This window comes from Rhincodon typus, chromosome 21 (assembly GCF_021869965.1).
Source record: "Rhincodon typus isolate 14 chromosome 21, sRhiTyp1.1, whole genome shotgun sequence".
Taxonomy (NCBI): Eukaryota; Metazoa; Chordata; class Chondrichthyes; order Orectolobiformes; family Rhincodontidae; genus Rhincodon; species Rhincodon typus.
Genome location: NC_063352.1, coordinates 4,212,717 through 4,238,310, shown reverse-complemented (window position 1 = coordinate 4,238,310; position 25,594 = coordinate 4,212,717). Strand labels below are relative to the sequence as shown.

The following is a 25,594-nucleotide window of genomic DNA, read 5'->3' as shown; positions in this document are numbered from 1 at the left end:
CATTTGTATTATGGGAATGAAAATTCTTCCAATAAACATGGTTCTAGCTACTGTTCCAAACAAATAATTCTCAGCTTCTGTCCTTCAGGGCCAGATGCTACAGATGCCAGCATGGAAATCTCGGAGCCAACTGGTAAGAAGCTTTGAATAACATTTCGATCTTGAACATAATGGTGATGCACGTTGGCAGATTATATTGGTTACTGACAATTTGTCTATATTTTGAACTTGAGATGCATTTTGAGCACTTGGCTTATTTAACCACTAAAGCAGCTGGAATATTTTCTTAATTATACTGTTTGCAAATTTGTATCTGCATTGACATACACATTATTTATTTTCAGTTTAAAGTATGGTATAATTCTTTTGGACAAAATTAACTCAACACCCTTTTCAGTTTGTGTTCGTGCAGAGCATGATCTTGTGATTCCACGCCAGATTTTAGGTTTGATGAATAGATTTAATTTAGTCCATTGACGACTTTTGGATTTGGTTTCTCTTCAACTGATGGTTCAGTGTCTGAGCAATAGCTAAATTTTAACTAGTTGCTTTAATGGCCAACTACTGAGAACCTAACCGTACATATCTTACAGCACCAGTAGAAAATGGCGATACAGAAGCTGGATCTGAAGAATCATGGGAACAAAAAGCAGAGCCAAGTGAAGCAGAGCCAGGAGGTGGTCCTGCTGGTGATGGGGGTCCGCCTTTGGTAACTCCAGTCGGAATGGAAGAGGACGAAGATGTGTCTATGCCCACAGTTGCAGTGGTGGTAGAACCAGGTGCTCCAAGGAAGGAACATGTAAATGTTGTATTCATTGGTCATGTAGGTAGGTTACCAGATAAAATGGTATGGCTGTGTGCCTCATTTAAAACTCCAATCTTATAAACTGTCGATCTCGCTTAAAATGTTGCATTTATTTCTGGCAATAGAACTTTGTTAAATGAAATCTTCTTGTGATTAACTAATTTACAAAAGCTAATACTTATTTGCATTTCTTTGTGCAGTAACGCTTTTTCTTCCCCTTAGATGCTGGAAAATCCACTATTGGTGGCCAGATAATGTAAGTTACAACTCTATTCTTGATATGTAGAGCTAAAGCGAGGGAAAATATTATTGTAATCGAAGTTCCCAATTTATTTGATAATAACTAAATAGCCTGCAATACTGAGCCATTCTTTGTCATTTGTATGTGAGTGCTTCATTTAAGCCCTGCCCCTATCATTTCAGTCAGCAGTGTATGAACTTGAGACCCACACCAGGATTTGAGTTGATAATTTGTGTTGAGGCTCTGATTCTTTATTGCACTTGTATTTGGTACTGTTTGAAAGGAAATTTGGTAAAATCTGTTTTATTACTGTTGTAATGCTTCATATCATGGCTAGTTACTTAGCCTTTATCATGTTGATTCTGTTCCAGAAGTAGTTTAATCTGATTTGAAGCACTTTAAGGTCATGAGACTTTAATTTTTTTTGCAACCTGAAGTTTGGTTCAGTTCTGTTTATTGCAATGATTCCTCTAATAATACGATTGTCCTGTTTGATCCTTCATTTTCATTGTCATGTTTTTCAAACTGAAAAGTTTAAAATGCGAATAGTCTTGATTTGGTCTAGAGGTACAACAATATTATTTTGATAACATTGCTTCATTTGTGGGTTTGAGACTATTAAAAATCTTGTGAACCTCTGAAAATTAAGATCTGTCTCTTCAGCTATCTGAGGAATTACGATCAACTGAATCAGACGTGTCGTGTTTATCACAGCAGAACTTTTTGGGCTTACTGTTTCAAAGAAAACTTGTTTCTTTAAGTGATTAGCACAATGAAATCAAATTGATAAGCCATCTTTTGACCATTTGAAGTGAGTGCAAAAAGATTCCACATTTTGTACACTGTTTTATGCTAAGAACCTTTTAAAATGTTTGGGCATTTGTATGTCCCCTTGTATATACTGTATGTTATATTTTGTCAAATACTCCGTAATAGCTCATGGGACAAGTTTAGCTCAGCCTTCAAGATGACCTGCACCAAAGTTGAAATTAAAAGAATGTTTAATCTGAACAAAGTATTTACCAAAACGTGAGTGCCAATTTGTTCATCGTTTGGTAATTTCTTCAAGGTACCTCACAGGTATGGTTGACAAACGAACACTGGAGAAGTATGAGAGGGAGGCCAAGGAAAAAAATAGAGAAACATGGTAAGATTATGTTTATATTTTGAAATCATCATCAAAACTTCTAAACGAAACTCTTACTTTTGGAATCTCTTTCTTATTTTTAACCTTTTTATAATTTTTAAAATTATCTTGACTTCCCAATAATTGAAAGTTCGTCCATTGGCTGTCTTAAAGATGAGGAGTTCCTTGAATTGGAGAAGTAGAATGTGTTAATTTAGCTGATTTCAACTTGATGCTCCAGTCAGGATAATTTTGTGAAGCACCTCCAACCAGCAAAGAAATTGGTTAAAGTAATGCACCTACAATCCCTGTTTCAAGTGTGCTGATCATGTGGTTGAGCAGGCCCTCCTGTCTATCTTCCTTTTATCAAGTTGGCTGCCATATTTCATTGAGTTTGCATCGTTATGGCAACTTGGCTGAGTTTGCAGAGGGTAGCTGGCATTGAGGAATCAGTGCTCCCTCTGGAGAGGGGGCAGGAGACTAAGGTTAGAGACCATAGACAATGTAGAACAGAACAGCAAAGAAACGGGTCCTCCGGCCCACAATGTTGTGCCGAACATGACGCCAAATTAATACATTCTGCCTGTCCTTGGTCCATGTCCCTCCATTCCTCACACATTTGTGTGCTGACCTAAAAGTCCCTTAAACACCCTATTGTCCCTGCCTCCTCCTCCTCCCCTGGCAGCAAGTTCCAGACTCCTACCACTGTTTTAAAAACAAATTGCCCCTAACATCTCCTTTGAACTTGCACCCTCAATTTAAATGCGTGCGCCCGAGTAATAGGCATTTCATTCTGAGAAAAAGATTCTGACTGTCAACCCTATCTATGTATCTCATAATTTTGAGACTTCTGTCAAGTCTCCCCTCAGCCTCCATTGGTCCAGAGAAAACAACCCGAGTTTTTCTAGCCTCTCCTTATGGCTCCTACCCACTAATCCAGGAAGCATCCTGGTAAACCTCTTCTGCACCCTCTCCAAAGTCCTCTACCTCTTTGCTGTAAAGTAGTGACCAGAATTGAATGCAGCACCCTAAGTATGGCCTAATCAAAATCATATAAAGCTGGAATATGACACCTTGGCTCTTGTACTCCGTTCCCTGATTAGTAAAGGCAAGCATGCCATACACTACCTTTCCCGCCCTATCTACTTCTGTGGTCAGCTTCAGGGAAAGGAAAGGTAAGGTTCGGAAGTTGGTGGGGAGAGTAAATAACTGTTTTTGAATTTAGTTGAATTATTGGCCTGAGGGGGCAATGCACATTGCAATTTGAGTAACTCCCCAACTCCTGTTTAATTGTTAGTTTTTTGGTTACCTGCTGAGAATGTGCTGTTGGTGAACTGTATTGAAATGGCTTTCTTAAACAATTTGAAAATTCCATATGTTAATGCTCTTATTCATCCAACAAGCTAATTTGAATGGCATAATTTTTTTTTCCTGTTTGCAGCATGTCACAAAACTCTTTTTATTTTTAGGTATCTTTCCTGGGCCTTGGACACTAATCAGGAGGAGAGAGACAAGGGCAAAACAGTAGAAGTGGGCCGTGCATATTTTGAAACACAGAAGAAGCACTTCACCATTTTAGATGCCCCAGGTCACAAAAGCTTTGTACCGAATATGATTGGTGGGGCATCTCAAGCTGACCTTGCTGTCTTGGTAAGAGCTCAACTTTTCTGGTTATTGGGGTACTGAGGTTAATCTTCAGATTTGTGAAATTGTCAGAAAAGAGACAATAGTGAAATAAATCCAGGAAATGCTGATTAGAAATTGACAATGCTGATTATATAGGAAGAAACAGTTGAATGTTTCAGACTGATGACCTGCTTTTATAGTTGTCAGCATTAAAATGCTGCCGGACTACTTGAATACCTTCAACATTTCCTGTTCTTATTATTCATGCTATTTTGCTTTTGAGAAAGAAGAATGATCATTTTCTATGTAATATAAAACATGGGCAATTAATTCATGTTTATTCCAGTGTAGCTTTTAGCACTAGAAAAATAATACGTAATTTTAAACAACTTTTGCCGTAGCAATGCCATTTTGTTTTGGTTTAGATACATGTCTTAAGTCTGTTTCTCAGTTAAGTGTAACTTGTGTGTTCTGTGAAGGAAATTTTAAACTGCAGGTCAAGTTAAGCTTGTAATTTTGAATCAGTTCAAGATCTGAGTGTCTTTCTCTACCTTGTCATTCACGCGTTTTCTTGGGGAGGGAGGTTATAGGGGAATGTAAGGCCAGCCTTTGGGGATTTCTTTCGGCTATTCAAATGTACCCCTGCTATTTAAATGTACCCCTGCTATTTATGGTCTTTGTGCAGTAATTATGTGGCCATTTTTAACTACAGAAAAGTCCCCATGATTTCCCACTTTCTAACATGTTTCTTGTTCAGGTTATTTCAGCCAGGAAAGGTGAATTTGAAACTGGCTTTGAGAAAGGAGGTCAAACACGAGAACATGCTATGTTAGCGAAAACAGCAGGAGTGAAACATCTGATAGTTCTTATCAACAAGATGGATGATCCAACAGTAGCCTGGAGCCAAGATAGGTATGATTCTATATTAGACTGTGCATGTTTTGGATATTTTTAAAAATGGAGATTGCGAGCAAAATTTGACGTGACAGTATTAGCGTTAATTTGGTGAAACAAAAGCACATGATTAGTACTGAATAATGAAAAATGTTTATAATTGTTTCTGGTGTAGTTGTCATATTACAGGAGCAATTTGAGATCTGCTTTGCTTTTGTTCAGTTTTGTTACCTACTTAGACTCATTGATGAAATGAAAGTCTTCTCTGGCACTGGTCCTTGATAAAATGAGTTTGTACAACATTGGCAACCACGGCAGTAGGAAATAAAAGAAGTGAAAGACAATTCCAAATTTATTTCACTCAATCTGCGTGATGGCACATGGACAAAAGAAAAGGAAAAGGTTTTATACATCAGTGAGAGTGTAATTTTTAACTCAAAACTGAGGCACGTTTTTGCTTCAGAACAGTTGGGGACCTTCATCAAATTCTTTTATCTGCTGTGCTTTTCCAGGCCTTGAGGTTATTGTTGGCTCTGTGTGCCAGAAATGAGTAACATTGTTTCTTCAACAGTCTTCACCCTTTAACACTGGAACATTTCTATTGAAGTGACAGCGTGTTGGCTTAACAGCGCAATGTAGAGTGCTTTTCTTTGTAAATGCATGTTCTAGTTACTGATCGTTTTTGTTCTGAGTAATGACTGACTCTCTATGGGGGGGGGATAAATTAAAATTGAGCAAGATGACCAGAGTTAGAGTATTTTCCAGTACTTAAATGAATCAGACATTTGGGAGCATGATTTTTGTTGCCAGGATGTAATAGATAACTAATCTAAGGGAAGGAATGCAAACATTTACATTTCTTCCTAATTTTTTGCTTTTAGCTTCAGGTGTAATTTGCTCTCCATGACTTTAATTGACCAATGAAATTTTGAAATTAGTTCCAGTGCCTAATACTGAGTACCTGATTCTGGTCTTGCTATCCCTTCTGGCGTCCTTAAGAGTGAATCACCCAAGTATTGATGATCAAGTCATGAACTTCTTCCTCCTTGTCTGAAGTAGTTTCTGTTCTACGTCCTCTGACTTCATGCTGTCCATGAGATCCACAGAATCCATAAGGACTGAACTGCTGGCTAGCTAATATTAACTGTTCTCTGGCTTCATGTGCTTTGTCACCCGATCCACTGAAACTGCCCTCATTGCATGGTGCTGCCATCTCCCTACCCTGAGAAACCCTTCATTTTTAAAAATTACTGGGACAGGTATGTGCTTACTATGAAATGTTAGAACTTTTGTTTGCTTGACCTGCAGCTTTTGAGATTGATCATGCCACACTCCCGTCATCTGACAGGTTGAAACTGCCCTCATCCTTTTATTTATCCGGAGTAGCCAAAGAATGGTCTTTGGCTTATTTCATGTTATTTCTGGTGCCCTGTCATAGAGTAATACAGCATGGAAACAGGCCCTTTGGCCGAAACTGGTCCATGCTGACTATGGTGCCCACTCAGCTCGTTCCAATTGTCTACATTTGGTCCACATCGCTCTAAACTCTTCCCATCCATGTACCTATCAAAATGCTTTTTAAATGTTGCTATTGTACCTGCCTCAACCACTTTCTGTGGCAGCCCATTCCATATGCGCACCACTCTGCGTAAAAACGTCGCCCCTAAAGTTCTTAAATCTTACCACTCTTACGTTAAACCTATGCCCTCTCATTTCAATTCCCAATCCTGGATAAAAGACTATATGCATTGATCTTGTCTATGCCCCTCATGATTTTATACATCTCAGTAAGGTCACCCCTCAATCTCCAATGTTCCAAGGAATGAAGTCCTATCCTGGCCAACTTCTCTCTATGACTCGGGCTTACTAGTCCTGCCAGCATCCTTGTAAATCTTGTTTGCACACTTTCCAATTTAACTGTCTTTCCGTAACAGGGTGACCAAAACTGTACACAATGTTCCAAGTGCAGCCTCACCAACGACTTATACAACTGTAACTGCCTTGACTGATGAAGGCCAGCATGCCAAATGCCCTCTTCACCACTCTGTCTACCTGTGACACTACTTTCAACGAACTCTGTACTTGTATTCCTAGGTCTCTCTGTTCCACAACACTCCTCAGGACCTTACCATTTATTATGTAAGTCCTACCTTGGTTTGACTTTCCAAAGTGCAACACCTCACATTTATCTGTATTGAATTGCATTTGCCAATCCTCAGCCCACTTGCCCATCTGATCAAGATCCCTTTGTAATTTTTGATAATCCTCACTATCAACTATACCTCCTAAATTTTGTATCATCCACTAACCTACTAATCATGCCTTGTACATTCACATCCAGATCATTTATGTAAATAAATAACAAGGGTCCCAGCAGTGAACCCTGTGGCCGACCACTAGGCCTCCAGCCCAAGAAACAACCTTCAACCATCACCCTCTGCTTCCTACCATTGAGCCAGTTTTGAATCCAATTAGCTAGCTCTGAGTCCCACGCGACCTAACATTTGTGACAAGACTGCCGTGCAGGTCCTTGTCAAAGGCCTTACTAAAGTCCAAATAGACAACATTCACTGCCCTACCTTGATCTAACCTCTTGGTTATCTCTTCAATAAACTTCAAAAGATCTGTCAGACATGATTTCCCGTGCACAAATCCATGCTGACTATCCCTAATCAGACTTTGCCTATCCAAATGTTGGTTGATCCTGTCCCTCAGTCTCCTGTCCAATAACTTACCTACCACTGATGTCAGGCTCACTGGCCTGTGGTTCCCTGGCTTGTCTTTGCTACCTTTCTTAAACAATGGAACAGCATTAGCCATCCTCCAGTCTTCTGGAACTTCACCAGTGGCTAAAGATCAAGCAAAAATCTCTCCAAGGGCCTTTGCAATTTCTTGCCTAACCTCCCACAATGTCTGAGGATGGACTTGATTAGGCCCAGGGGATTTATCCACCTAACGTGCTGTAAGGCTGCAAACACCACCTCTCTGGTAATGTGTGTGGTCCAAAACATCCCCACTTGTTTCCCATATTTCCTTAGAAGCCATAATTCTGTCCTCGCTGAGGAGAAATATCCATTAAAAATCTTCCCCCATTTCCTGTGGCTCCACACATAGACGGCCATGCTGATCTTTAATGGGACCTGTTCTCTCTCTAGCCACCCTTTGATCTTAATATAGCTATAGAACCTCTTGGGATTAGCTTTAACCTTATCTGCCAGATCCATCTCAGCCTCTTTTTGCTCGTCTGATTTCCGTTGAGCGTGCTCCTGTACTTTTTATAGTCATCTAGGGATTCGCTTGAGCCCAATAGCTTAAACCCAATGTAGCTGCCTCCTATTTCGTGACCGGAGCCTCAATATCCCTCGTCAGCCAGGGATCCCTAAACCTGCCAGCTTTTCCCTTCACCCTAACAAGGACATACTATGCCTGGACTCTTGATACCACACTTTTAAAAGCCTCCCATTTGCCAGTAGCTCCTTTTCCTTCAAATGGACTCACCCAGTTGACCTCTGCTAGATCCTGCCTAATGACCCTAAAATTGGCCCTGCTCCAGTTCAAGACCTTAACCTGTGGACCTGTCCTATCCTTTTCCATAACTCAGTTAAAACCGAGAGATATGGTCGCTGGATCCAAAGTGCTATCTGACTGACGCTTCAGTCACTTGCCCAACCTCGCTTCCTGAGAGGAGGTCCAGCGTTGCACCCTCTCCTATTTCTCATTTGGGGATTTCTCTACTGTCTGGGTGAAATGAGGCTGTTCGCATTTTTGGGTATCATATTTGATCCTGAGATGAACTTCTGACCAAATACCTATGTCATCACTACGCACCACTTATTCTTGCCTTTTGTAATATCATTTAACCCTACCCCAGCCTCTGCCCTTTTCCTGCTGAAACTCATCCATGCTTAAATTCAGATATTTCTACTGTCTGTGAAGTTGAGGTCATTCAGACCTCTGACCATCATTCCTTCATGCATCTGCACTCATTCACCCTTAACTGACCAATATTGCCTTCTGGTTAAGAATGTCTCAACTTTAAAGTTCCCATCCTGGTTTTCATATCCTTCCATGACTTCTATCTCTAATCATCTGAGCTTTGCAACTCAATTTACACTCATTGCATTTTGACCCATTGAGCAGCCTGATCTTTACCCCAAGCCCCTCTGTGCATCTTTGCTTTTTGGCACTTCAAAATCTTACTGCTGACCAAGCTGTCGATCATCCACCTGAATATATTTGTGGCTCTGTCAAATTCAGATTGGTGGTATTTCTGTGAAGTGATTTGACATGTTGCACCTTATTAAAACTGCTGTATAAGATAGAAGTTGTGTGATGAGGCTATGCTGTACAGTTCAAAATCTTTTTATGTGCTACATTATAACTTTGCAGTGAAGAGGATGTGGATTTTTGTTTTGTACATCTGGTGAATGAATCTTTAATTTTGTTGATGGCATCCCTATGGAAAAAGTTAAAATTGATTGGAAACGTGTGCACTGCCAGTGAAACCCTGACTTCCTGCAAAATAGTCTTTTTTTAAAGGACTGGATTAATCTTGTTGATTGAAGTGGTGCAACTGTTTTAGTACTTCTAAGAGGGCAATTAGACGTGGACAGAATGGCCACATGCCATGAAAGAATGTTAAAAAATGAAAGTTACAATGCTATTGTATATGCCTATAAAGTCCTTATGAATTAGTTAAAATAGCATGAATAAGCCTCAAAGTCCATTGTGATACTCATGAATTAGTGCCACTAATTCATGATTGGCATGTTTGGTTGGCTTGAACACTTTTTAGGACAGTGACAAGAATCACAGTATAATCTCTCACATATCCTAGAACCCCTGAATAAAATGGAATTTAACATGATAATAGGTTCTGATTGGGGAGTAAGAAAAAATAAAGAAGCTTTAGCTTTAATAGCTATTCTGATTAGTGCTACAATGTAGTCATCGTTGTTTTAAGTAATTTGAATTAGATTACTTGTATTGCGATCAAATGTTTATTGTAAGGTTTTTTAGAAGATCACAGATTACATGCAGCAAATAAATATTGTTGTCGTAACCAAGGCAGTCATTTTGAGCGTTTTTGGCCCAGGCAATATGTAATCGTGTTAGAGCTGAAAACGAACACTCACCTGTGTGGAAACATCTACTTGGTTCAATTTGTGCAAAGTGTTTTGCTTCACTGCATTTGTCCTGCATTAGATCTAATCTTTCCAAATGTTTATATTTTTCTCAGATATGAGGAATGCAAGGAAAAACTTGTGCCATTTTTGAAGAAAGTTGGTTTCAATCCTAAGAAGGATATTCACTTTATGCCTTGTTCTGGATTAACTGGTGCAAACTTAAAAGAACGAGCTGAGAACTGCTCTTGGTACACGTAAGTATTATCATCAAAAAACGTTAACAATCAAGTGGGCTAACAGTCAATTTGATAAATGTCATAACTTGATGCTGGTACTGCTGAAATGTGTGGTACAATTTGGCTATTAAGGGTTCTTCTTTAAAATCTTGAGTGGAATTAACATCGTCATAACAGTTCTCAAATATTATATCCCTGATTACAACTGTCGGGCTGCCCATGAGCGGGCATTCTAGGTTGGATTAAACAGTATTGTGCCGTAAAAATTTCTGTGTATAAACTAGCTAAACTGTTATTATAACCCACTTGGGAGGAATGTGGTGATCTTGTTTGGGGTGTGGAGGAGGGTGAGTGAGCAAAAGCGTAAGAGGTTTTATGTTGTGATATTTTATTTAAGGTTTGATCTTCCAGAAAGAGGTTTCTGGGCTGTCTTTTTTATGGTGCTTGTTTGTTTGTGATCATTCTGAACATCTATCTGTTCTCATAAGGCCACCGTCCCATTGACCTCTCCAGGTCCAATATTTCTAGGCACTAAGAAAAATGTCAAGACTGAAAAGATTTCCTACTATTACCAAAAAAAGCTTGAATAACTGTGGCTTAAATAAAATCAAGAGTATAAGGAGTTTTCCTTGGTTCCTCAAATAGGTGGCACTATATTGTTGAGATGTAAATAAGGATGTGCATAAGAAATGAGTATTTCAATGATTGGTAGTTAGAGGAAAAGGAATAACAGACTTCTGCCCTCCCCCTCCCCACACCTTGGTTTTGCAGTAAGTTTGGTTTCATGTTTAAATATCTCGAAGTGTAATATATTGAAGCAGCATGATTTAAAATGGTTAAACTCCTATGTTAAGAAGCCAATGTTCCCTTTTGTTATGACTGCTCCATGCTGCAGTGGGAGCAAGTTTGTTTTCAGCTTGATGGAAGAAGTGAGAAATGTGGGTAAAATATCTTGATATTATTCATGACATAAGGGGGTATGGTGATTTTGTGATTGGAGTATTTTTTATATTTACACAAGGATTGTGGGCATCTCTGGCTAGGCTAGCATTTATTATTGATCCCTAATTGCCCCCAGGGCGGTTAAGAGTCAACCACGCTGCTGTGGATCTGCCAAATCTGGTAACGATGGCCAATTTCCTTCCCTAAAGGACATTAGTAAACCAAATGGGTTTTTTTTACAATCAACAATGGCTTCATGGCCATCGTTAGACCCTTAATTCCGGAGTTCCACCATCTGCCGTAGCATGATTTGTACATTAGTTGAACTTCTGGGTTTAATAGTCTAGTGATAATGTCACTAGGCCATTTCTTCCCCCAGTACATTAGCTACGTAAGTTATTCAGCTCCAACAACAAACACAATGCTATCCTGGGCCATATAACCTGCTGAGTTGGCACCACATCCATAAACATTTATTTTCTTCCCCACTGATTCAGTGGCAGCGGTGTGTGCCATCTACAAGATACATTGCAGAAATTCACCAAGGCTTTTACCACCTTCCAAACCCACTACCACTAGCACCTAGAAGGACAAGGCAGCAGATACCTGGGAACACCACCGCCTGCAAGTTCCCGTTCACCATCCTGACTGGAAAATGTATCACCATTCCTTCACTGTCACCTAATCAAAATCCTGGAACCTTATTCCTAACTGCATTTTACCGACAACTACTGGGGTATGAGAAGGTACCTGACCACCACCACCACCTCAAGGACAGCTATGACTGGGCAGTAAAAGTTTGCACATCCAGAAAAGCCCAAATTCCTTGAATATAGAATCTGTACCAAATTTGCTTTAATATCTAAAATATAATTTTAAATAGAGTTAGTCAAATGTTTACAATTTTTTCAGTGTATTCTGTGTATCAGAGCTGTAGTTCATTATCTTTTAGTGTACATGTGTATAAGTGTGCAATAAAATTTTTGGAAGTTGCCTCTTATATTGAAGTTAATAAAATTATAGGAAACATACTTTCAAGACGAAAGTTGAATTTGTTTTGATTTGTTTATGTTCCCAGACAAATTGTTGTCGAGTAATCAGTGGAGTCTGGTTGCATTTGTTTTGAAGAATTTATTATTGACGTGCTAATTTTGTGACTGCTTGCCCATTCATTTCATACTCGATTGGTAACTGATTAATTTGAAATTTAGAAATAGAACTAGATTTTTATAGAAAAAAATTCCATCTTAAAATTTGGCTGCTCTATTGTGATTTTTCTTCCAGTGGATTACCATTTATTCCCTATCTGGACAATTTACCACACTTCTATAGGGCATCTACTGGACCTGTGCGAGTACCCATTGTAGATAAATACAAGGTAAGCTTGTGTATTTGTCGTTGACTTTATTCAATTTAAGTACTTGGCACACCTTTTGTGTGTTTTTTATTATTTGAGAAGATAACAACTAATCTGTTGTATTTGAAGCTGCATCAGTCTTAAATCCTGAGCTATTCAGCTTTATCTATTCTCTTCAAAAGGCTTTTGTTCCACTGACACAAATTCCAGAAAATCCAGCCCTACAGATACCTGGCTGAATTTAAAATTTTGAGAAGTCATAAGTTCCATGATTTGTATAATCTGCAAATATACAGGCATGAAACCGCACACATTCCCTCCTTACACTGAAGTGATGATTGGTTTCTGTCCTTGAAGGCTTTAAGTTGACCACCTCAGTGTGATAAATATAATGATGACCTCAATAACATGCATGATCATCAGAGTTGCAATTCAGAATACAATTCAAACCAGTATTAAAATCTTTTAATTAAGATAGATAATCTTATTTTTTTCAGGGTTGCCACATCTGTCAATCATGCACTGGAAACGGTCTAATGCTACACAAACCCGGCCAGTTCAGTTGCTTCAAACCTTTGGGCAGGCTATTGACAATCTGACCTGGTAGCTCTTGAGTGGCTGAGTGTTACACTTCATTTAAAATAGTTCCTTGAAGTGCCATGCGACACATCACACTACTTTAAACAGCATGAGCAGTTATTGTTGGGATTTAATACGGACTTGGAGTTATAATACTGCAATTATGTATTAAGCAGTGAAGCTTAATGACCTTGCCAGTGCTGATCCTGGCAGTATCTGATCTTTTTTAGCCAGGAAATAGAATGGTGATTTACAAGAAGTTAAAGCTAACTCGATCATCTTGTTTCAGAAGCTCATAGCTGCAGTAGAAAGTACATTAAAGTACTAACAAAATTTACTGTTTAGCTCAGTTTTCAGTTCTGAAATATTCCAACTGTTTCAACTGTAGATGAGAGAAAGTCAACTTTCCAAAAGAAACTTGGTCACAAAGTACCTCATTAAGTGTGGGTTGTTGAATAGAAAGTAACTTAAGTTGTGCTTAGCATGGGCAACAGAAATGTGATAATTTGTGTTTTAAATGGTTCATAGTGGCTGAATAACTCATTTTAATTTTTTTTGTAGGATATGGGTACTGTGGTTCTAGGCAAACTAGAATCTGGATTAATTGGGAAAGGACACCAACTTGTCATGATGCCAAATAAAGTAAGTTTACTTGCAATTATTACATGTATGTCTGAAATATGACATTTATGTATTTAGTAATTCAGTTTGCAGTTGGATATCTCATTCAATCTAGCTGCAAGTGTGTGTCGGGCTCCCAAATACCATGGTATATATTGCAGCAAAATTACTTTTCAGACTACCAAGGTTTTTTAAGCCAGAAAATCACTTTGTTCAAGCTAGGTGTTTCACTCAAGCCTGAACATTGGCCCTAGTTTGTCTGAGAAGATGGTGATCTGCTTAGGTTTTCTGCAGTCCTTGTACAGTATTTGTTTGGACAATAGCCAATATTTCAAGACAATTTGAAATCTTAATCCAAATTCTGATCTGTAGCTTTTTCTTGTTCATTATCGAAAAGAAAGGTAAGTTGTGATGCACCTTGAGGATGGTTAGTCAAACACCAAGATGAAGGATTAAGTGGGAAAGCTTGCTAGTTTGCTCAATGTTACATCTTAATATATTTGTATCTTCAGTAGTGGAAAAGTTAGTCAGTCCTCCAGATGTTGAATTTGCAGAAAGATAGGAGCATAATGGTCACGTCAATGGACTGTGCTAATGTTTGGGGACACAAGTTTGAATCTTTGCTCAGCAACTGGTGGAATTCAAATTTTAATTAATGAAAGCTAGTCTCAGTAATAGTGACCATGACATGCAGTCAATTGATGCAAAAAGATATTTGGCTTCGCCACTGTCCTGCTGGGAAGGAAATCTCCGATCCTTATCTGGTCTGGCCTACAAGTGACTCCCGACCCACTGCAATGTAGTTGACTCTCAACTGCCCTCTGAACTTGGCCAGCAAGTCAGTCAGTTCCAATGTAATTAGTAATAGGTATAAATGCTAGCATCACCAGCAATGGCCTAGTGGTATTATCACTAGGCTATTAATCCAGAAACCCAGCTAATATTCTGGGGACCCAGGTTCAGATTCTGCCACGGCAGATGGAATGTGAATTCAATGAAGAATCTGGAATTAAGAGTCTAACGATGACCATGAAACCGTTGGCGATTATAGGGAAAACCCCATCTGATTCAATAATGTCCTTCAGGGAAGGAAATCTGTTATCCATACCTTGTCTGGAGTCACGTGTCTGCATCCTGTGAGTGAATTTAAAAAAAAAAAAAAAAATCTCCAGTGGAACCCGTATGAAATATAATTTCTTCTATTGTACCTAATTATTTGTTAACTTGCCTTTATTTGTGATCATTACAGTTTTTGTTATACAATTGGCTGGTCACTTTAATTTCTTTCCCAGTTGGTTTTTATGGAAGAGTAGCTAAATTGACTCAAACTAGTACAGTTTGCAGTGTTGCTTTTGGATTAAATTGGAACATTTGGTTGGGGGAGAATATTCAATATGAACCGATTAATGTTGATATTCTGTTTCCAGCACAATGTTGAAGTTCTGGGTCTCCTGTCTGATGATGTAGAAACTGAGACTGCAGACCCAGGTGAAAATCTAAAGATACGACTGAAAGGTATTGAAGAGGAGGAGATACTGCCAGGATTTATCCTGTGTGATCATGGCAGCCTTTGTCACTCAGGACGTACTTTTGATGCTCAGGTAAACTTCTGTTTTTGGATTAAAATACAGCAACAGTCCAACCAATCAGGTAAAATACAATTTCATGATCTGGTGGCAATTTCCTGAAAATACTCTTAATAGATAATATATATAAAGTCGAAAGAAACTTAAGCAAGCAGTCAGGAGGGCTAAAAGGGGTCATGAAAAGTCATCGGCCAACAGGATTGAGGAAAATCCCAAGGCTTTTTTTTATACATAAAGAGCAAGAGGGTAGCCAGGCAGAGGGTTGGTCCACTCAAGGACAGGGAAGGGAATTTGTGTGGAGCCAGAGGAAATGGGCGAGGTATTAAATGAGTATTTAGTGTCAGTATTCACCAGAGAGAAGGACTTGGTGGATGATGAGTCTGGGGAAGGGTGTGTAGATAGTTTGTGTCATGTTGAGATTAAAAGGGAGGTGGTATTGGCGGTCTTGAAAAACATTAAGGTAGACAAGTCCCCAGGGCCTAATGGGTTATAAGCCAGAATACTGAGAGGCAAGGAGAAAATTGCTGTGGCCTTGAGGGAAATCTTTGTATCCTCAATGACTGCAAGGGAAGTCCCAGAGGGTTGGAGAATAGCTACTGTTTTTCCTTTGTTTAAGAAAGGTTGCAAGTATAATCTGGCTAATTACAGGCCGGTGAGCCTTGTGTCAATGGTAGGGAAATTATTGGAGAGGATTCTTCAAGACAGGATTTACTCCCACTTGGAAATAAGCGGACATATTAGCAAGAGGCTACGTGGTTTTATGAAGGGGAAGTTGTGTATCACTAACTTGATTCAGTTTTTTGAGGAAGTGACAAAGATGATCGATGAAGGTAGGGCAGTGGATGTTGTCTACATGGAGACATGAGACCCTTCTGAGGAAGGGTCACCGGATGTGAAACGGTTTTTCCTTCTCAGATGCTGCCAGATCTGCTGAACTTTTCCAGCAAGTTTGTTTTTGTTTCTGATTTACAGCATCCACAGTTCTTTCAGTTTTTACTGAATTATTTCTATTTGAACAATGCACAATGTTACGTGGTAAAGGCACACACTCTACAAGTCAGGAATGCGACTAAAAGTTTTTACGTTTGGATGATGAGCATTCAGGTCAAACAATTTTGCTTAATTGGCCCCTGACCAAGGAACGTCTACTCCTTCTACTACTGCATACTACAGTCTACAGAAGTTTGTTCCTTCACAACATTGCTGCAGAAAAGGTTTGCTGCAAGGCAACCTAAGGAATGGCTATAAATGTCATCTTTTCAAATGTCATCCACTTTGTGAATGAATTTGAAAAATAGTCTTGCTGTGTCTAGCTCACTAGGTTGGTTTTGATTACCTTTAGTAAGTTACTGAAGATTGACTTGCGGTATGTTTTTGACAGCTGGCATATTTTGGAATGCATACATTTTCTTTACAAACTGTCAAAATTAGTGTTGAAGTAATTTTTTATTTTATTGCAGATAGTTATAATTGAGCATAAATCCATCATCTGCCCAGGTTACAATGCAGTGCTGCACATTCATACTTGCATTGAAGAGGTGCAGATCGCGGTAAGTTGAGAGAAGTTGAAGCAATTATCGGTTTTAGAATAGAATAGCATCTGTACAGTGTGGAAGCAGGTTATTCGGCCCTTCGAGTCCACACCAACCCTCCGAAGAGCATCCCAACCAGACCCACCCCCTACCCTATCCCGTAACCCCACATTTCCCATGGCTAATCCCCCTAGCCTGCACATCCCCGGACACGATGGGCAATTTAGCATGGCCAGTCCACCTAGCCTGCACGTCTTTGGACTGTGGGAGGAAACCGGAGCACCCGGAGGAAATCCATGCAGACAAGTGGAGAATGTGCACACTCCACACAGACCATTGCCTGAGGCAATATTTGAACCTGGGTTCCTGGTGCTGTGAGGCAGCAGTGCAAACCACTGAGCCAACGTGCTGCCCTTACTTTATTGAATTTTGTTTCAAAAAAATCTGTATAGTTGACTATTTTGTAAAAGTTTATGCTAAAAATGATTTGATGATTTGAAATACTGCATATTGGCCATCAACATATGTAGGACAGTGCCTGACACTACTGGGTATCTCCTCCACAAATGAATTCTTGGATTACTTAGTTTAAAAGTGAAGCAGCTTGTAAGAATTCTGATTATTTAATCACATGGCATATTTACTACATGGTTAAGATGTCTAGATCTAATAGCCAGATTGTAGAACCATTCAAACCAACACATTTCATTGGATGTCTGTATAGTCACTTAACCATGTTTTTGATAACCTTGTTACTTGTGTTGTCTGTCAAAAAAAAAAATGAGGTTTACCTTGGGAATGTCTGAAAACAAGGGATGTTAAATCCTTCTGATCTTTTCAGTTTTGTATCTGATTTCTTTCTGTCTTGTACCCACTGTCTGTGCTTTTTGATCCTGTACCTAGAAACCCATCAATAATCCAGTCAGACTAGGAACTTTGGTACAGCAGAATATTTGCATTCGCAAAAATGCTAACATGGTGAAATTGAGGATCTGATATTCTCATTACTGATTTATTTGCGTAAAATTAAGCACAGTGCTGTATTTTGTAGATGGATACTAAAACGTAGTGCTAATAGAGACCTAATCTGGGAGTATGCCCTTAAAACACTCAATAAGCTAGTTAATGTCAGCCTTAATAAGCATGCAGTGCAAATGTCTACGAGTCACGGAAATCAACTTGCTGATTTGTGATTGGTATGAGTTCAAGCAAAAGCTTGGGCATAACCCTGTCTTACTACTGCTTTCCACAGTATTTTGGCAAGAACTTCTCTTTGTCAGTTTAACATGAAGGAACCCAATACGGAAAGGTTTGCAGACAACCTTGTTAGTGCTCTTTCTTAAAAAAAAAAAAAAAAAATAACTGCCTTGCCATATGGATTCGTTATTTTTCTACTTCATGATTTAAATAGTTTGTTAGGCATGAAATAGAGGTGGGGAGGAGCTGGGGTTTGGAGAATTGTTTCTTGTGTAAAATAAAGAAAAGTGGTGCTATAATATTCTCATTCAAGTATTGAGGTATTTCTTATGCCTTCTGCTGAATTCTGACTTGCATTATCTTCCATGTACAATGTTTAAATCAACATGCCCAGAATATTTTACCTAAAAAAATTAATAGACATTTTAGCTTCTCCAGTCTGAGAGCATAATGTAATCTGATTTGACTCTTGACAGTACTCATGCAACTTTCAATGTAATTTTGAAGTTAAATGATTCTGGGTGACAATTCTGTTTTCAGGCCTTAATCTGCCTGGTCGATAAGAAGTCCGGAGAAAAGAGCAAGACGCGGCCTCGTTTTGTTAAACAGGATCAGGTTTGCATTGCACGTCTAAGGACAGCTGGAACTATCTGCCTTGAGACCTTCAAAGATTTCCCTCAAATGGGGCGCTTTACCTTGAGAGACGAAGGTAAGCCACAGATTTTTGCACAAATCCACACTTTAGTGACCTAAAAGGGATTTGTTCCGTTAATGCATGAGTTGAATTTTTCAAATTGTGTAACTTTTTATATGCTTAATAAATTATGATTGGTTCTAATATTTGCTAATAGAGTAACTTGACCACAAAGCTACCAGAAAAACTTGATTCACATTTAGAAATTGAACAAAAATTAGGACAGTGCAAGTCGTCCTTGAAATACACCCTATACGGTCTTATATGATTGTGCGTTGCGTGTTTTGTAGAAAAAAATAGAAGTTTTGAGCCACTTAAACTGAGTTGCTAAGTTTGTTTTGAGATAAATGGGATATTTTTTGACCTTTTCCAAAGTCTGGCATTTTAAAATTATGTATGTTAAAGGAACCTTAAAGTATATGTCTCTATATTTGATAATTATGAACTGAGTTGATTTTCCTTTGTGTGGAGGTATGAATCAGTCCGGTTGTTTACGTAAAGTAGTTTAAGTATAGACGTGTACACTGTTCCCTTGGCATTCTTACAAAATTCCTGTCAAGAATTGAGGAATAGGGTTATCAAATTTAGGACCTTGATATTATTTCCACCACAATTCATTGAGATGATGGCATATTTTAACCCAATAGTTCTCATGCTTTTTTTGTGCATGAGGCTTCCCTTACCAAGTTTATATAAAATCCACACATCCTGTGTAGCACAACACAATTTTCTCCTGAATGAATTTTAGCTATACATACAAACGTGTCCATTATTTTTGTTTTGCTTCATTTGAAACTTCGTTCCTGGTATTAAGCACAACCCTATTAAGATTTGGGGCTATTGTGCCCAATGGTCATTGTGCTTCACTTATGTACAAGTCATTTCCACTGAGGTTAGCAGACTTGAACTTAACTTGGAGGCTGTTCATAGAATCATACATAGGCCATTCGGCCTAACAAGTCCACACCGACTCTGAAGAGCATACCAGCCAGACATGCTTTCCTACCCTATCCCAGCTGTTCCCATGGCTAATCCACCTAACCTAACATCCCTGGACACTATATGGGCAATTTAGCATGGCCACTCCACCTAACCTGCACGTCTTTGGACTGCGGGAGGAAACCAAGTACTTGGAGGAAACCCACAAAAACAGGGGAAGAATGTCCAAACTCCACACAGTTGCCCGAGGCTGGATGCGAACCCAGATCCCTGGCACTGAGGCAGCAGTGCTAACCACTGAGTCACCATGCCGCCCCAAGAAGAGGCGAGCACACACAACTTTAAGTTCATGGCTGGAAACCTGCAGACTTGGTCACTGTGGTGAGTGAACCCATGACCTTGGCATTATTAGCACCATGCTTTAACCATCTGCAATAACCGACCAATGCCAATGGTGGTGTTGGCTGCACCAATGCTAATTTCTTCTCTTGCTCATTACTAATGAGCTGAGACGTGGTGTAGCTGCTGAGTCTTGACAGCACCTCTGCAGGCACGATGGGCTGAATGGCAGCCTCCTGCACTGTAATACTTCTGTGATTCTGTGACCGTTGATCAGTGAGCATGATTTACTGATTTCAAGCAACAGTTTCTCATTTCTCATTCTCTGCAAGATTGGAATTACTAAAAAAGTGCTGGTGTTAATTGGTGATCAAGGCTGGAAGCTAAGACTTTATGGCCGAAATGCTGTAACTTTGTCAGATTGGTGATTAATAGACTTCATATGATCGGCAGGTTTGGAATTGAGAAGCTGGGGTTAAATGATATTTCAGCAAGTTTATTACAAGTAGTTTTGTCTGATGCAAGTTAATTTTACTAAAGCAATAAATTTATCTTTTTTCCCCTCCCCAAAAGGTAAAACTATTGCAATTGGGAAGGTCCTTAAGCTGATCCCGGAGAAGGATTGAACATCCACTATCTAATGCTGCACAATACTGTGATGAAAAAGGACTCAGCAACAGCCTACTTCACGCCTTCCTTTCTTGGTTTCATTGTTCCTCTGCCCATCAATATCTTTATCTTCCCATAAACTGCGAAATGCTGTAAACGTGTCCACATTTTACGTCAGCTTTCTCATATTGAGAGCTCTGCTATGCCATTGTTTAAGCTACCATTTTAAATCCTTTTCTTCTGAAATCTGCTTCCTTAGAAATACAGCAGTAGCTACCTAACTGATGTGGACAGAATTGCCTGCAAAAATAAAATTAAACCAAAAAAGTTTATTTTATTCTGGCATCATTCTCTTTTGTGCGCATTCTCGCTCACCTGCTTTTTCCAGCTAGATCAGGTTATTCAGATCAGCATATGTTTGTGTTAAAAAGGCATCTGTAGAGATAATAAAATTGATTGAAATGTTTGTGGCACTTGGGTTACTTTGGGAAGCTTTATTTGAAGTGAGCCTTGCATCAGCTTGGTAACTGGTGTCCCAGCAAGTTACATTTTAGATTTTTAATTTTCACTTCCAGTCCTAAATGTGTTTTATAAATATCTGCCATGTACCCACACGGTATGGTTTTTGTGGGTTTTTTCCAACTTGCACAAAAGCATGATGCATTCTAATGTAACTTTGTGTGCTGGAAAACAACTTTCATTGTTTCAGTACTGATAAAGGTGCAGTGCGTATTTGTTTGAAGCTACTGCTTCCCTTCCATTAGTGCCACCTCCAAAAGAATCATTTTTTCAAGAAAGGTACACAACCTCAAGTAAATAAATGTGAATCGTTTGGGACGAACCTCGGGAGAAAAGAAACTAATGAATGCTACGTGAGCTTTGGTCTTGCAATCCACGTTGAACAAGCAGTATATTAACATGGGTAAAGAACCAAAAGGACTGCGAGTGCTGGAAATGAGAAACAAAAATTGAAACTGCTGGAAAGTCTCAGGACGTCTAGTACCATCTGTGGAGAGAAATCAGTTAACATTTCAAGTCCTGTGTCCTTCCTGCAGAACTGATTTCTCTCCATGAATGGTGCCAGACCTGCTGAGATTTTGCAGCAGATTCCGTTTTTGTTATTAACATGGGTATCTCTGTTTGATTCTTTTGCCGTGAAATGCTAATTCACATAATAGATGGGAATATCTGCAGTTGAATTTTTATTTTCTTGCTTATGAGCATATTACATAGACCAGTTGAAATGTGGGTGCACATTTCAATTTTGTCACTTTGGGTGGGGGATTTTAACACTTGTTACTTGATATGAAAGTTAATTTTTCAATAAATTGATTTTATAAGGGGAATGGATATTTCTTAGATGAGTAATGAAGATTTTAAAAAATCAGCTGAATAGAACCAGTGTGGTTGGTATACAAAAGGAGAAAATATAGTTCTTGTACATATTTAAAATTCTTGTATTTGAGACAGCAGTTATTTAATACAGTGGTAAATTTGTTACTGCTAAAGGGCCATGATGGGAACTTTTGAACATTAAAAAAAAAACTCCCTCACCAAGCAAAGTTACTATTCCAGTTATTGAAAGGGATCTATGAAAGATTGATGGGATTAGCCCTAAATAGAGAAGGAACAATGGTGTGAATGGGCCAATCTTGAAAAATTGCAATTACGTCTTATTTTGTTGTCAAGCAACACGTTACCTTCAGACTTTGGACAAAAAATATACCTGAACACTAAATTGAAGCAAATCCCATTGATATACTGGGCTGTTACTAGTGCAAACTGTACTGCCTGTAAAATCGATTGATCCAATGCCGTGAAACCTAGTCATATTACTTCACCTATTTTAGGAGTCAACTGGGCAGCCATCTGTTTTCTCTTTAGTTTTGTTTTGCTTCTATCAAGTTTAGTTCCAATAGTGCAAGGAAATGAGAGTACCATTGTTTTGTTATTTTATTTTCAAAACAAAATAATCCAGGAATTTGCTGCTTTTGAGGAAAAGTTGGTGCTTTGGTATATTAATGGCAATATTTCCCATGGTTTCTGCTATTGCAGTGCTTTTTTTAAATTGGTTAAGTCAGTAAGCGTCTAAAGAAAATGCTAATTGCTGCTGTATGAATGCCCCTTTAAATGGGCAAATGTTGGCTTTGTCTTGGTAATCCCACTTGAAGTTGTCTGTTTTATATAATGAAGTATCATTAGCACTGCACAAGCCTGGTGTAAGACAGCACAACTGTTAAATATGACCATGGTATTGTATAGTATACAAGTTTCTTGTATGCGTTCTTAATCTCAAAATAAAATTTGTTTTCCTTTCCATTGGCATATTGTTTCTAACTGGAGATCTAGAGTACATGTTTGGTTTTGTCTTTTCATCATGTAAATGCATTCATGTAATTACATTATTAACTAAGATGAGCAGAGAGGACAGTGAGAAATTTCCACTGAAGAGGCTTGCTGTATTACTATCCTTGCCTAAAAATACAATGGTATGCTGAACAGGTTTCATACTGGATACTTTCTCCAGGCTATGAAAGGACATACACTTGTATAGCATACATTGCAGAAGATTTATAGAGTATTAGTGGCAAATACCTTTGGTAATTTGATTTGGTGTGTTTGCAATAATTCTGCTTTAAAAGTACAATTTTCTATCCTAATTGGGTATTGAAGTCTATATTGATCAATGCATTGTTTAAGGTATGTGCAGTAATGAGTTTGTTTTAGCTAAGTAAATGGAGGATTAGCACCATCACGTCCAAATGCCTAAAATTAATCATTACCTTTATATAAATGTACATACAAGGCGCTCCTTTCTTAAGAGGTGCTTATGATCTTAGTGACCAGGCTATACAAATAACCAGGTGATTTAAAATATTACCTTTTGAAGTGCAGTGCAGGATATTGTTTGCTAAAATGCATGGGATTCAATATCTGTTGAAAGCTAAAAACAGAAAGTTGTATCAACTTGCTGAATTTTTCTGTTTAACTGAACTTCAGCTGTAAGTTGCTGTAAATGATTTTCTTTGTCCACACTGTACTTTGCTTAAAGTGCAAATTGCACTTATCCATTGTATGTTATGATTCATTTCATTAACCAAACTACAGAAGGGTAAAAGTGATCATAAGATGGTTGTATTATGGACAATTTCATTACAAATAAATTGTGTGCAATGGAACATTATCTTCTCCGTGAATTCCTAGGGAATAGTCTTGTGGCAAATGGGTTATTTAACCAGAATTGACTGTGTAGAAAAGTCATTCATTTATGTTTTTTTAAGTGCTGGCTCTTCACATATGTGTGCACATTTAGCAAACCTAAATTGGCTGAGCTAACCTTGATTGCCAAGATGAAGTTGTGTTGTGAAACTGTACGTGGGATAGTGTTTAAATTGCAATAAAGTTTTGTTGAAGGTATTTACATGAAATCATTTATTTACATTCACAGGGTAAGATCAACGAGGGAAATAAATAAAAATTGCTCTCTGCTTCAAATGGTAGAACAGATATAGCCAGCAAATGACTAGCCATGTCATATAGACCAGGGAAATCCTGGCTGTAGTCTGCTCTCTATTGAGCTTGCTGATCTCAGCCTTGATAGAAATGGAAGCAATCAAATTGCTTGAAATTTCCTGGCTGAAGGGAACATCAAACAGCATTTACTTTATTCAGTGATCTCTGCTGAAAATGTCTGTGCTCCGTGGTTTACCTAGCAGACTACATCAAAGTTTGCGTGAAGCTACCAGCACTTGTCTAATCTGTGTGCTCTAAAAATTTGGGGAGGAGAGAAATTAAGGGTAGGAAGGATTTAACAGGGATGTTTGGTTTAATCCAAATAACCTTGCATGTCCTGTGTGTGTTGTGTTGCATCAGATCAGCTTTGGGTGAATCCATAAGTCATCTAACTACCAGAGACATGCATTTTCTCCATTAACACAATATCAAGACTAATAGCTTATTAGCTGAGTTGACATTAAGGTTTCCAATTTGTACTATATGATCACTCAACTAGTAACTCAAATAACATGACAAAGTTATTAGTGCCTGGTTGGATTTACAAAAAAAAAATGCTGCACTAGTCTGTGCTATCTTAGTTTAATGGACCAAAGGGGTAATTTCAGTTGGGAATATTTTAAATAGAAATTAAGGTCACGTTGATAGAAATTGAGGGGAGATGGATGCTCTGTTTACACGAGTCTGAAGAGCCTAAATAAGTTTGCATATGATTAATCATTTTGAAGATTTGCTGTGTAAAAATGAAAGCAATTAATGTTTTGCTGGATAGAGGTTTGAAACAAGTCTTTGTTTGAAGGTTATTTTGAGTACTCTGTACTCTACCCAAGTGAAAGACAGACCCATTATGATACTGGCAAAAAAGTGTTTGTGTAACTGAGCACACAGTGCTCAGATGTGATCACTATATGCCATTCTTCCATTTTCCAAGTTGCTGTTTTGCCCAAAACCACTAAGTTATTGCTTGCAGGAATACCCTGTTTGTAATTTTTTGCTAAAGGTATTAAAGTGCTTCACAGAAGTGTTGTAAAGCAAACTTTGACAATGAATCACATGACGCTATTAAGGCAGATAGCCCAAAGCTCAGCTCAGGAGGCAGGTTTTCTTCTATTCATTTGTGGGATGTGTGTGTCGCTGGCTGGCCAGTATTTCTTGCCCATCCCTAGTTGCCCTTGAGAAGGTGGTGAGTTGCCTTCTTGAACCACTGCAGTCCTCCTGCTGTGGGTTGACCCAAAATGCTTTTAGGGAGGGAATTCCAGGATTTTCAACCAGCTACAGTGAAGGAACAGCAATATATTTCCAAATCAGGATAGTGGGGAACTTGGAGGTGATTAGTGTTCCCATATATCTGCTGCCCTTGTCCTTCCAGATGGAAGCCGTCGTGGGTTTGGAAGGTGCTGTCTGAGGATCTTTGGTGAATTTCTGCAGTGCATCTTGTAGATTGTACACACTGCTGTTACTGAGCGTCGGTGGTGGAGGGAGTGGATGTTTGTGGATGTGGTGCCAATCAAGCGGGCTGCTTTGTCCTGGATGGTGTCAAGCTTCTTGAGTGTTGTTGGGGCTGCACTCATCCAGGTAAGTGGGGTGTATTCTATCACACTCCTAAATTGTGCCTTGTAGATGGTGGACAGG

The 25,594-nt window shown here is 38.8% G+C and overlaps 1 protein-coding gene across 1 annotated transcript in view; it reads left to right on the top strand.

Annotated features, from left to right (window-relative positions):
• The window catches only part of gspt1 (G1 to S phase transition 1), a 48,709-nt gene extending 24,843 nt beyond the window's left edge, over positions 1-23,866 (top strand). The window contains exons 2-14 of the mRNA XM_020519970.2: positions 89-133; positions 594-827; positions 1,028-1,061; positions 2,116-2,193; positions 3,642-3,822; positions 4,556-4,710; positions 9,932-10,072; positions 12,281-12,374; positions 13,494-13,574; positions 14,981-15,154; positions 16,600-16,689; positions 18,409-18,577; positions 20,414-23,866. Of these exons, the coding sequence (XP_020375559.2) occupies positions 89-133; positions 594-827; positions 1,028-1,061; positions 2,116-2,193; positions 3,642-3,822; positions 4,556-4,710; positions 9,932-10,072; positions 12,281-12,374; positions 13,494-13,574; positions 14,981-15,154; positions 16,600-16,689; positions 18,409-18,577; positions 20,414-20,466 (1,529 nt within the window). The 3' untranslated portion in view covers positions 20,467-23,866. The remainder of the gene's footprint in view (positions 1-88; positions 134-593; positions 828-1,027; positions 1,062-2,115; positions 2,194-3,641; positions 3,823-4,555; positions 4,711-9,931; positions 10,073-12,280; positions 12,375-13,493; positions 13,575-14,980; positions 15,155-16,599; positions 16,690-18,408; positions 18,578-20,413) is intronic.
• The last annotated feature ends 1,728 nt before the right edge of the window (positions 23,867-25,594 follow it).